Raw genomic sequence first — 13,814 nt, 5'->3', positions numbered from 1 at the left:
TTCTTCTGTTTCTTTTGCTATCCAGAAATAGATTTATATTTTCTTCATAAGTACATCAATTTGTGATTGTGTGTGTCTATATCTGCTGACGTCCATTGCTGTGAGTAGGTTCAGTTCTGGTTGTTGTTTTTTCCCTGTTTGTAAATCAATTGATTGAAATTGTTTTGTACACCATTATTTGTACACTGAGAATTGTAGATTTCTTTTTTTGGCTTTTAATATTTTTTTCCTTTAAGTTTATTTTTCTTCCATCGTCTTCATCATCCATTTTATTTAGCCGTTAAGCTTTAGTTGTTTTGCGCCATTAAGGGAAAAACGAGTAATGTCGTTTTGTTATCTATGGATGGATGGACAGTGGGGTAAACGTGATATGATGTTTGGGTTATTTTTTGAGAAGCTAAAAAATTTAATAATATAATATGTTTGGGAAAATATGGGTTTCCGGATTTTCTTCCTAAGTACTCCAGCGTTATTATTCAGAAACTATAAAAATATATATATTCTAATCCTGGATTATTATATTATTTCTATTATTATTTTCAAATATACCCTCTGCCCCACTGTAACTCCCCATAGTATAAGATGAGAGCAAGATTTTCCATTGCTGTTTCTATGCATTTTTTATATTTTTATTTATTTATATATATTTGTTTCTTATTGTTATCGGCACTGTTGTTATTGCTGTTGTTACAACAACCTTTTGCTGTAAGCTATAAAGTCATAAATAAAATTGCAGCTAAATAATAAATCTTTTGTACTTTGTGTTCGTTCCTTGTTGCCCTGTTGTATTCCCCTAACTCCAATTTGATACATCTTTACTTCCATTCCTCCCTCCCTATCTCCCGCGTTCTCGTTTTCCGCGTCTAAATTTTCAACGATAATTTCTTTTGGCAATATCTTTTATTTATCCGTTTTCTTTCTTCTTCTTCTTTCTCATATTTTATTGCAGATGGTGAAGTATTACGTGTCCTGGTTAATAGCACTGCTCAAATTAAATGTGATGTTGGCTCAAGTTTACCGGATGATAAAGTACTTTTAGTTGTTTGGTATAAAAACAATTTACCCATTTACAGGTACATATTTTGAATTATTTAATTTTTTTGATTTTTATTTTTAGATACATTTTAAGGGCAAAAATACAAAATATTGAAATTAAAAAAAATGAGAATATTTTTAACTGTTTTGAAAATTTACTTGGTGAGGATTTTTAAAGGACTAAACAGGAGGGGATTTATTAAAGACACGTTTTAAAAAATTTATTGGATTGGATTTATTAAATATAAGTTTTAAAGGACTAAAACAGGCGTGGATTTTTAAAGACAAGTTTTAAAGGACTAAAACAGGCGTGGATTTATTAAAGACAAGTTTTAAAGGACTAAAACTGAGGCGTGGATTTATTAAAGAATATTTTTCAAGGGCCAAAACAGGCGTGGATTTATTAAAGACAAGTTTAAAGTTTTTTTAAGGTAGATTTTTGAAGAATATTTTTGAAAGATTGTCAGAGACGTTGATTTTTGAAGGATATTTTTAAGGACTATCAGTTATAGAATATTGAAGGATATTTTTGAAAGACTATCAGATGCGTAGATTTTTTAAGGATATTTTGAAAGACTATCAGTGGCGTAGATTTTTGAAGGGTATTTTTGAAAGAGATGTGTAGAAAGAGAGGTGTATATTTTTGAATGATATTTTTGAAAGACTATCAGAGGCGTAGAGTTTTGAATGATATTTTTGAAAGACTATCATTGAAGGCGTTTTTTTTAGATTTTTGAAGGATATTTTAAGGACTATCAGTTATAGATTATTGACAGATATTTTTGAAAGACCATCAGGCGTAGATTTTTGAATGATATTTTTGAAAGACTATCAGAGGCGTAGATTTTTAAAGAGGATATTTTTGAAAGACTATCAGAGGCGTAGATTTTTAAAGAGGATATTTTTGAAAGACTTTCAGAGGCGTAGATTTTTAAGGAGGATATTTTTGAAAGACTAACAGATGCGTAGATTTTTAAAGAGGATATTTTTGAAAGACTAACAGAGGCGTAGATTTTTAAAGAGGATATTTTTGAAAGACTATCAGAGACGTAGATTTTTAAAGAGGATATTTTTGAAAGACTATCAGAGGCGTAGATTTTTAAAGAGGATATTTTTGAAAGACTATCAGAGGCGTAGATTTTAAAGAGGATATTTTTGAAGGACTATCAGAGGCGTAGATTTTTAAAGAGGATATTTTTGAAAGACTCTCAGAGGCGTAGATTTTTAAAGAGGATATTTTTTAAAGACTATCAGAGGCGTAGATTTTAAAGAGGATATTTTTTAAAGGCTATCAGAGGCGTCGATTTTTAAAGAGGATATTTTTTAAAGACTATCAGAGGCGTAGATTTTTAAAGAGGATATTTTTGAAAGACTATCAGAGGCGTAGATTTTTAAAGAGGATATTTTTGAAAGACTATCAGAGATGTAGATTTTTAAAGAGGATATTTTTGAAGGACTGCCATTTCCATGCAATTAATTTTTTCACCAAGGATTTTGATGTCCTGAGGTTTTACAGAATATGTTTTCAATGACTTTTGTTGCGTTTTGAATTTTTGAAAGATTTTGATTCTTAAAAATTGGAATAAAATTTCAAATAAATAACAAATTTCATTTACTGAATTTTTAAGAATAATTTTTGTAATAATTATAGGACTCGGTAGGGTCCTGAATCATTTTAAGAATAATTTTGAAGGATTGTAGATTCGGTATTTTTTTTAGGATTTTTCAAGGAGAGTGGGCCCCCTGGTGAGAAAAATATTCAACAATTTAAGGATTTTGAATAATTTTTAAATAACTTTAATATGCTCAATTAATTTAAGGAAAATGTTTAATGATTTTTGAATCCTAAATTTTTAGAGGAAAAAATAAACATTATTTTTCTTCTTCTCTATCCCCATTCAGTTATGACACTCGTGGTGCCCATGCGGGGACACCATCCCATTGGCGGGACGAAGAGGTATTAGAAAGTCGTGCCGTCTTTCATACACATCGTGAACCAGCGGAACTGGCACTGAGTCCTGTCAAGGTAATTGAACATAACAGAAATGAAACACAACATTTTTGCAATTAGTAAATAATTTAATGAAATAATAAAACTTTCCTGTTTTCTCTTCTCTTTTCTTCCCTTCCTCCATTTCTTACTCTCTTCCATTTTACAACGGAAATGCATTAATTGCGGAAAAAATTTGTATTTGTAATTATTTAGGAAAAAGATGCTGGCAATTTTCGATGTAGAGTTGATTTCAAACTTTCACAAACACGAAATAGCAATGTCAATTTGGAGGTTGTGGGTAAGTAAAAAGAGGTCAATAATATCGGGGAGGGATTTCTTTTTTTTTTTAATAATTGCTTGTATTGTTGTGATGGAAAAGTAGCTTAGAACTGGTTGACCATCAATGTAATTTTTTTAGTTGTAAAATTTTGGTTTGTTGACTTGTGATACGATTTTTTTGCTTTATTTTATATACAACAATAGTAGGGTTGTTGTTTTTATTAAATCCCCAAAAATTCCAAATAAATCTCAGTGGCAGCTATACACTTTTTGCCATGAACGTGATTGCCATTGTTAAATTTATCTTTCAAAGATGATCGGAACTATTCAAGGTATACAGTCGTAAGAGCTGAAATTTAAACTTTTATTTCGACCCTAATACATTCTAATTTCCTTATTTTTCTTGAGAATTTTATTCATTTTAAAATGGCAACACTGTTCATTCATAGCTCAAAAAAGTTTTAAATAAAAACCCAATGCAAACAACCAAATTTCTAGTGTAATGGCCCTGCCAACTACTATTATAGCCAACATTGTTGCAGCTGGCCACAATTTTAATTAAACCAACATATTTGGGAATTCATTCGGAAAATTCCTTTTAAAATTCCAAAGAGAAAAAAAACACTTTCCAAACAACAACAAATCGTGAACAAAAACTTTATTTATTTGTGGCATTCAATTTGAGGTTTATTATGGCCGCTTAGATTAGCATTTGGAAAATAAATATTTGTAAGCTATGTTAATTGATTTTTTCAAATTTACTGATTTATTTTATTCCCCTCTTCTCTTTTCTCTTTCGCTCACAATTTTCTCCAACCTCGATAACGACAGTACCACCCAAACAACCTTTAATCTTCAATGAACGTCGTATGCGCATCGATTCAAGAGCTGGTCCCTATGAGGAAGGCGGCAGCCTGGAAGTGACCTGTGTCGTACAGGAAGGTAAGTTCTCTTGATTCTCGATTTTATTTTCCTGTAATTATTTTTATGACTTTAGGAATTTTCAGGAAATTGTTTTCAAAACAATAAAAATGAGAAATTTCTCTAGGAATTATTGCTGAGCTTAATTAAGTGTACAGGGGGGTTTATTGGGTGGGTGGTGGTCATTGGACTGTCAATATATTGGCGATAATAAAATTTATGATTATGACATTTGATAATGCTAATGAGGGACGGTAATAATAAACGGCAAAAGTTATTTGGCAATATATTTCATTTAGCCATTAAAAGCTCAACGGCTTAATGAAGTGAATTAGCAAGAGATCAGAAATTTTTCCACCTTGAACTGTTGATTTAAATAACAAACAAAAAAAGCAGAAGTGTTTTGTACAAGGCATTTAACAGCCGTGAAGAGGGAGTCATAGCGTATCGAATTAGGCCTAGAATGACGTACGTGAAGTTTCTTGAAATTAGGTTTAGACTTAGATAAAGCTCCCATATATATTTTCGTTCGATTTAAGGTAAATGGTGTACCAATGTCCCTAAATATCTTTCGATTTGCACGAAATTTGGCATAGCATATTGAATTAAGCCTGGAATGATGTGTGTTAAGTTTCGTGAAAATCGGTTCAGATTTAGATATAGCTTCCATATATATTTTCGTCCGATTTTAGGTAAATATTGCACCAAAGTCCCTATATATCCTTCGATTTGCACGAAATTTGGCATTGGGTACTGAATTGAGATTGGAACGACGTGTGTTAAATTTCATGAAAATCGGTTCAGATTTAGATATAGCTCCCATATAAATTTTCGTCCGATTTAATGTAAATGGTGCACCAAAGTCCCTATATATCTTTCGATATGCACGAAATTTGGCACAGCGTAATAAATTAATAAATGTAGCTCCCATACATTTTTTCGTCCGATTTAAGATAAATGGTGTACCAAAGTCCCTGAAAATCATTCGATTTGCACGAAATTTGGTACAGCTTACTGCACTAAATCTAGAATGACGTGTGGTAAATTTCGTGAACATGGGTTCAGATTTAGATATAGCTCCCATATATATATATATATATTCGTCCGATTTTATGTTAATGTAAATAAATGGTGCACTAAGGCCTACAGTTTGTCCGATTGGCACAACTTACTGAAGTTAATATAAACTAATCTCTGGCAAGTTTCTTTGAAATCGGTTCAGATTGAGATATAGTATAGTTTTCACGCCATTGTTCCTTCGAAAATGCGACGTCTATTAGGATACATATGTAGAGTATACCTAAAGTGGTGGGGGTTATCATATAGTCGGCCCAGTCCGACTTTATTACTTTTCTTACTGGTTTGAATTATAAAATATGTAAAGATTTTTTACAGATATTTTTTCAAGAAGCTTGTAATGATTTCAAAGATTTGATTCATTTAAAAAAAATCTTTTTTGTACGGTGAATTTCCTTCCTCCAATTTAGGGTTTACCATTTAAAAAGCTTCCTTTTCAATTTTTACAAAAAAATAATTACTATATTATTTTACTTTGTTTTTGTACATTCTCCTTTACGTGTTGGCGATATGAAATAACTGAAAATATCCTACATTGTATTACCTTAACTTTTTTATAACTTAACTAGCAGTAGTTCTTTATGACCGCCTTAGAGTTTAAAATTGTCCTACTTTAGATTTCCATGAATGGATTTGCATGTTTTATGAGTTATGATCAAATCAATTTCTTTTTTTTTTTCTCCATGTGGGAGGGACTGAGTTTGCTGCAAATTTAAGGACTATTATCGAAGCGTTTTCAAAGAGTTATGTGAGTTGTCCTGTATATAATTTAAAGAATTTTTGAGGCTATATGAATTGAGTAATTTAAGTAATATTTTTTAAAGTACCTCGAGCATATTCATTATTGTTGGCAAATATTTTTTTCCGAAGGGCATTTTGATATTTTAAATTGTTTCTTTTTAAGAACATATAAATTCAATATTCCCATCTCTCTTTTCTCTTGATGCAGAATTGTGGCCATTAAATTTGATATTTGTTATCTAAACACGAGTTTGAAAAAGTTTTTTCTCCATTTTTTTCATTTCAACAAATGGAAACCATTATCCATGTCTCATTGTCCGATCAATCAATTACAATGGTAATTGTATTTATTTTTGTGTTGGACACTGAATCGCCATTGTCATGGTCTTACTTAGCATTTTCGATTTGTAACTAAATGATGATGATGAAAGATAGGTTTGTTCGGCTGTACAGTTTTCAAAAAAAAAAAAAAAAAACACGTACATGGAAAAGTTGAGGTGAAAGCGGAGGGGCAATATATAATAATTTTGTGGCTATGAATAATTCATAATGGGTCTTGAAAAATAGTCTCTACATATTCCCTGATATTTTAATGAAATTAACATTCATAACAGACCTTGAGAAAATATTGCAAAACATCACTTAAAAATCTACGCTTGATAAAAGTCCTACCAACCGTTCGTTAAATATAGAGATTTAATTAAGGTCTTTGCCTTAGAACAACGCGTTTCCTAAAGATCCTTTAAAAAATATTATATGAAACCCACTCTTCAAAAATTCTTTTTAAACACCTCCCTACAAAACCCACGCTTCAAAGAGATTGTTGGATTTTTTTCTAAAAATGTTGGTCCTTAAAAATTCTTATTTTTTAAGGATCCTTGACAATTAGTCAAAAAATTTTTGTTTCATTACAAAATTTACTTATATTATGCATCCTCGAAAAATATTCCTTAAAAAACTACGTCTCTAAAACGTCATTGAAAAAATTTTCTTTATAATTCAGCCTCCTTAAAGGTCCTTGAACGTTCCTTAAAAGATATTCATGGAAAATTCAGGCTTTTAAAAATTCCTTGAAATATATTCTTTGAAAATCCGCGCTTCGAAAAGGCCCCCTGAAATCAATTTCTTTAAAAATCCACTATTACTAATTCTTCCTGAAAAATATTTTTAAAATCCAATAATCCTAAAGATCCAGGAAAAATATTCATAACAAATGCATGCTTCTTAAATTTTCTAAAAAATATGCTTCAAAAATCCACTCATCGTAACGTCATAGCCTGCCTGGGCCCATAAACTTCCGACGAGATATTTATTAATATTAACAGCAATACAATTCAATAGAGACTAACATTTCCAATAATTCCAACGACAAACAAAACCAAAATATGTATATATAAGGGCAAGGACAACTATGTTACAATAAATTATTCCATTATGCATAGCCTACTATACTACTTTAATAATTGTGTTGCATATTTTCAACATAAAGGTCCTTGCAAAATATTTTTTTCAAAATCCAATTTACCTAAAGTCCTTGGAAAATATTCCATACTTCTTAAACGTCCTTGAAAATTATTTTTTTTAAATTCACGCATCTTAAAGGTCCTTGAAAACAATCTTTAAAAATTTACCCTTATTAATATCTTTGAAAAATATTCTTTCAAAATCCTGCTCTCGACAAAAAAATATTATAAATTTGCGCTTCTTAAAGGTCATTTAAAAATATAGCTTGAAAAAACTGTTCTTATAACACCACTTTTCTTACCGATCCTTCAAACAAATTCTAGAAAATTCAGTTTTTGGACAGTTTTTTTTTTAAAAAAAGAAATTATTAAAATTGAATTATAAGTGTATTGAATATCCTTGAGACTAGAAATGAAAAAATCAAGGTAAAAACAGAAAAAAATCAGTTGTGTCTGTTCGTCTATTGTTAAGTGTTCGCACACAATGAAAGGATGTGAATGGCTTTTATATGAAGCTTGTTTTTCCTACATTCCATTTCATTCTGTTTACGTTTTTTGATAAATAATAACATTAAGTTTAGTTGATTACATTCTCCTGGCCCTGTAAATGTTGGTCTGACATTTAGGTCTTACCATAGAAAAGAAATAGAAAAAGGCAACAACAACAAAAATGTGTAATATCTAATCGTAAACACACACACGCATATACGAGTACACCATTTAAAAGACCTCCACAGCTGGTCATAAACCAACAAATATACACTTTATATCATAAAATTTATTATTTTCTGTTCTAATAGTGGATGTGGGAGGAAGACTTTATGATAGAAATCTGTGTGTTCGTGTGAGTTTGTGTGTGCAAAGAAATATATATTTATGGTCTATTTTAGTCGATATATTTTAGCTAAACAACCAAGAAGAAACCAATACTAATGCAAAAATATACAGCCTGCCCTTAGACCAGTTTTTTGTTCATTGAAGTGCCCCCCAGTCACTAGGAATATTAGGTTATTGGTATTGTCTGTGTTGTTGATGTTGTTGCTACTGACAATAGTCCTTGCTAGACCAACCGACCAGCACCATCTCTCCACTAGTTCATATGTTAAATATAATTTATTGTTTAAAGGAAGTAAATAATAATCAATATTAAGCACACGTGCATTAACTTAATTTATTTCCAAACAATTTTTCATACATACATACAAACAAGAAAGAATATGTAGTTATGATAAAGAACAAAAAGGGAGGGAGAGTGGGGATGGGGGAAATATTTATGAGGGACATATATGTGAATTATTTTTGTAGATATCACAACATCCAGAATGATTTCTTTAAATATACTGTGACAAAATGAAGTATGGATGTTTTGATTGTCTTTGAAAAAAAACTCGTTCGAAAAAATTTAGCTATTGAAAGAGCTTGAGAAAATATTGTTTTAAACAAATTTGCATTGGGAAACAATGAAAAAATTCTTGAAGACCCTTTCCTTGAAAAAAACTGTTCTTATAACACCGCTCTTCTTACAGATCATTGAGGAAATATTCTGCAAATTAATCAAGGTTGCCAGCCATTTTTTTTCAAGCTCATTGGCAGTTTTAAAAACATATTTTTTTACAATTGATATTTAAGCGTACTAATGATCTTTGATATAATATATTTTAAAAATATCGAAGATTTAAAATTGTCCCTCCTTTTTATAAAGATTTTTTTAAAACAATGACCGCATTGTTAGTCTGTGGGAAATATTTCTTCAACCAGTCCTCACCTTTCTTAATACTTTGGAAAATATTCTTTCAAAATCCCCATTATTTTGATCTAATATAAATCTAATTAAAACTTAAAATTAATTAATTAAAAATTAAAGTTAATAGAAAAAAATCTGTTGAATTTCAAGCCTTCAATAAGTATGGATTTTTGAAGAATTATTTTTAGAGGACCCTCAATAGGCGGTGGATTTTCAAGAATTATTTTTAGAGAATCCTCATTAGCCGGTGGCTTTTAAACAATTATTTTTAGAATATTGTAGTCTTAAATATGGTGGTCCAACATAAGCAGGAATTTGTTAAAGAATTTTTTGTGGTCTTCTATATGGGAGCCCATCAAAAGGCTGGAATTTTAAAAGAATAATATTGGGCGTTTAAAGAAACATTTTGAGAGATTCAACATAAGAGGGAATTTTTCTGAAGCCTCATTATACCCTTTACCACACTGTTGTACAGGGTATTATGTCTTTGTGCATAAGTTTGTAACAGGCAAAAGGAAACGACACATGGTTCCTTTTTAGAAAATGCATAGAATCACTTTTTAAGCCGATTTATGCATGTCCGTCCGTCTGTCCATGTTAAATTGTAAACAAAGTACAGGGCGTATTTATGGTCCGAATTGGATGAAATTTGGCTTAGGTCACTTATTCGGCACAAGGACGAACCCTTTTGAAATTGGGAAAAATAGGTTCAAATTTAGATATAGCTCCCATATATATTTTCGTTCGATTTAAGGTAAATGGTGCACCAAAGTCCCTATATATATTTTGATTTACACGAAATTTGGCACAGCGTAATGAATTAGGTTTAGAATGACGTGTGCTAAGTTTCGAGAAAATCGTTTCAGATTTAGATAAAGCTCCCATATATAGTTTCGCCCGATTTTAGGTAAATGCTGCACCAAAGTCTTTGAAAATCATTCGATTTGCTCGAAATTTGGTACAGCGTCAGTCTAGAATGACGTGTGCTATATTTCGTGAAAATCGGTTCAGATTTAGATATAGCTCCCATATATAGTTTCGCCCGATTTTAGGTAAATGGTGCACCAAAGTCCCTGAAAATTATTTGATTTGCACGAATTTTGGCATAGCGTACTGAAATGAGTCTAGAATGATGTGTGCTCAGTTTAATGTAAATGGTGCACCAAAGTCCCTGAAAATCATTCGATTTGCCCGAAATTTGGTACAGCGTACTGAATTAAGTCTTGAATGACGTTTGCTAAGTTCAGATTTAGTTATAGCTCCCATATATAGTTTCGTCCGATGTTAGGTAAATGGTTCACCAAAGTCCCTACAAATCATTCGATTTGCACGAAATTTAGCATATCGTACTAAATTGAGTCTAACATGATGTGTGTTTAGTTTCGTAAAAATCGGTTCAGATTAAGATATAGGTCCCATATATAGTTTCGCCCGATTTTAGTTAAATGGTGCACCAAAGTCCCTGAAAATCATTCGATTTGCAACAAAAATTGGTACAGCGTACAGAATTGAGTTTAGAATGATGTGTGTAAAATTTCTTGAAAATCGGTTCAGATTTAGATATAGGTCTCTTATATATGTTCGACCGATTTAATGTAAATGGTGTACCAAAGTCCCTATATATAGCGTACGAAATTGAGTTTAGAATGATGTGTGTAAAATTTCTTGATAATCGGTTCAGATTTAGATATAGCTCCCATATATATTTTCGTCCGATTTAATGTAAATGGTGCACCAAATTGCCTACAGTTTTTTTTTTCGATTTGGACGAAAGTGTGTGAAGTTTCGTGGAAATCGGTTCAGATTTACACAACATTTTACACAGCGTACTTAAGATAGTTTAACCATACGTGTGTGAAGTTTTTTTGGAATCCGTCTAGATTTAGATATAACCCCTATATGGTTTCGTCCGAATTTAAGTAGGATTCAAAATATATCTATTAAGAACAAAAAGTGCATAAATTAGTCTAACCTAAACTGTGACAAGTATCGTTGAAATCCGTTCATATTTGGTTATAGCTTTCGTATCTATTTTCATCCGATTTTATGTAAATGTTGCACTATGCTCTTCATGTTTTTTCGTTCAGAATAGATGGACGTAGTTGCGTGTGGAAGTACACATGTAGCCCATATATATTTTGGACCGACTTCGTGTTCTAAGTATTCAACGGGTGCACGTTTGATAGTTGCTTTAAGGGAACCCCCCCATTCTCGATTTTAATTTTTCAAGATTTTCAATGGGCTGGTAAATCAATACCAATGCTTGTTAAGGTTTGTAACTTTGCACATGTATATTTGAAGATTTAAAAGAGAATTTGTTGTTGTTTTTTGTAATTAAAGAAAAGTCCTTATTTTTGATGGCGGGCATGATAACTCCTCACTGGAACGTCGGAATCCGAAAATTCCAACGGTGTTAGAAAGAGTACATGTCAGGCTCTCGTATGAACTAGGATTATTGACTTCGCTCTAAAATCAACAAAATGGCGGAACTTTAAAAAAATATTTTTGGAAAATCGCCGATTTTTGACCAAAAACCAAGTTAAAAAATAAGGAAGATCTTCACCGATTGGCTTTATCCTAGTTCATACGATAGCTATACACTCACAGAGAAACGTGTAAAAATTTGGAATCGATTGGGTTATTAGTTTTTGAGTTATCGTGCCCGCCATTCACAAAAGAGAAAAACGCTTTTAAAGTTTGAGAATCACTCTTGCCGTCACTTGATGCTGACACAATAAATCGGCTATATCTTCAAGAGTTCTTGAGATTTTCACTTCAATTAGTGCTGATTCGAATTAAATCAAAAAAAAAATTTGACCCAGAGAATGGTTGGGGTCCCCTTAAATCGATTTACATAATTTTGTACCATTGTAACAATGAAGGGCATGTTTATGGGTTGATGTAAGTCGATTCACATTTAGATACAAGTCACATATTTTAGTTCACCCAATTTCATGTTAATGGCCTTTCTGTTAGGATGCATTATTTAAATATACCCATAGTTGTGAAGGGTATCATATAGTCGGCTCCGTCCGACTTTACTACTTTCCTTACTGGCTTAATTTTTTGTATGTTCGAGGCACTAGCCCAACATGACTAGAATAATTCTTAGGCACCCTCAAAAAGTCGAAAAAAATTGCATGAAAAATGTTTTTGAGGAAATATATTTTTGCACGTTCAACCAACGCGTAGGTTTTTTAATATGTTTATTTCATGCACCGCCAACACCATTATGGGGTCAAATATTAAAAACATTATCCAATATCTGGAATAATACAAACTAAAAATATGTATTGAAGACTTAAAATTATTTTTCAACGATTTCAAAAAAGACCAATAATATTGCAATTTACTAAACTTTCATTATCTGTATTTACTTTTCTAAGTTTTGGATAGCCAACTAACTTTGTTGTGATTGCGACTCAAAGAATAATTTAGAAAAGTAGATAAATTACTATGAAATTAATATGAAAACCTTTTGGGATTGGGAAAACTTTCAAGGTTTTTAGTTTACTTTGAATTAAAAATATTCTTTTGTGTTTGTTTGTAAAGGCAAAAATGTTAAATGCTTGTCAGAGAAAAGAAAAAATTTCATAGACACATATACAACTGAGTAAGGAGAAGGTTCGAGGGAGCACCAATTTATTACAATTTTTCCAATCTCTTATATTATCCACATGGGTACAACATTTTTTTCTATGGGTGTTTTAGTCTCTCTCCTACACTCCAATATTTGCTTTTTTGCTATCAAAGCAAAAACTTTTTTTTCTAATGAATTATTCGAAACTTTAAAGGAATGTTTGTTGTTTTTTGTTTAATTACAGTCTAGACTTTGCCGAAAAACGACAGAACTTTTGTTTATTTTTAATATTTCATTCAAATACAAACAAAACAAAACTTTTCAATAAATACCTATTAAAAATATATAAAAAAAAAAAATGATTTACTAAACATTTAATTGATATCAATTTCCCTTCTTCTCATTTTTCCTCTAGGCAAACCACCGCCAACTGTTACCTGGCTGATGAATGGTCAAATCCAAAATAGTGTTGTCGATTATAGCTATGACAATACGATAAATAGCAAATTAGTGGTACGAAATTTATCACGAATCCACCAACATGCAGTGTACACCTGTCAGGCGAGTAATTTTCACAAGAAATATGTCTCGACCAATATCACCATTGAATTGTATTGTAAGTATTGAACTATAAACTGACATTCGATAGCAATAAATATTTCATATCATTTATGGATGTATGTGTGTGTGTAATAGCACACCATTAATTATTAATAGGGGGGTTATTAAGCAATTTTTATAAATGTGATTAATATAGACATTTATTTGAAGATCAAGGGGAGGATTTGTGGGGGTTATGGTTTATATGGAAACCTTAAATTACGAAAAAAATACAAAATAAATATTTGTATATGATTGCAGATAATAAATTAAAGTCTTTTAAATTTATATACCATTGTTGTTCATTAGTAAAAATTCTGTATCCATTTTTTTTATTTTACTCCATAAAAATTAGAAACCTTTAAATTCTCAAAAATATTA

At 31.0% G+C, this 13,814-nt stretch overlaps 1 protein-coding gene across 1 annotated transcript in view; it reads left to right on the top strand.

The window, feature by feature from the left end:
* Positions 1 to 942: 942 nt before the first annotated feature.
* LOC133336594 (hemicentin-1) overlaps positions 943 to 13,814 on the top strand; it is a gene marked incomplete at both ends in the record, with an annotated part of 109,084 nt that continues 96,212 nt past the window's right edge. The window contains 5 exons of the mRNA XM_061544875.1: positions 943 to 1,073; positions 2,938 to 3,061; positions 3,242 to 3,326; positions 4,139 to 4,249; positions 13,249 to 13,449. Coding sequence (XP_061400859.1) covers positions 943 to 1,073; positions 2,938 to 3,061; positions 3,242 to 3,326; positions 4,139 to 4,249; positions 13,249 to 13,449 — 652 coding nt within the window. The remainder of the gene's footprint in view (positions 1,074 to 2,937; positions 3,062 to 3,241; positions 3,327 to 4,138; positions 4,250 to 13,248; positions 13,450 to 13,814) is intronic.

This window comes from Musca vetustissima, unplaced genomic scaffold, assembly GCF_032173495.1.
Source record: "Musca vetustissima isolate MV318-11 ecotype Yass unplaced genomic scaffold, APGP_CSIRO_Mvet_v1 utg39299, whole genome shotgun sequence".
In the NCBI taxonomy this organism is placed as follows: domain Eukaryota; kingdom Metazoa; phylum Arthropoda; class Insecta; order Diptera; family Muscidae; genus Musca; species Musca vetustissima.
The sequence above is the reverse complement of the archived record's forward strand: the minus strand, read 5'-3'. Positions and strand labels throughout refer to the sequence as shown.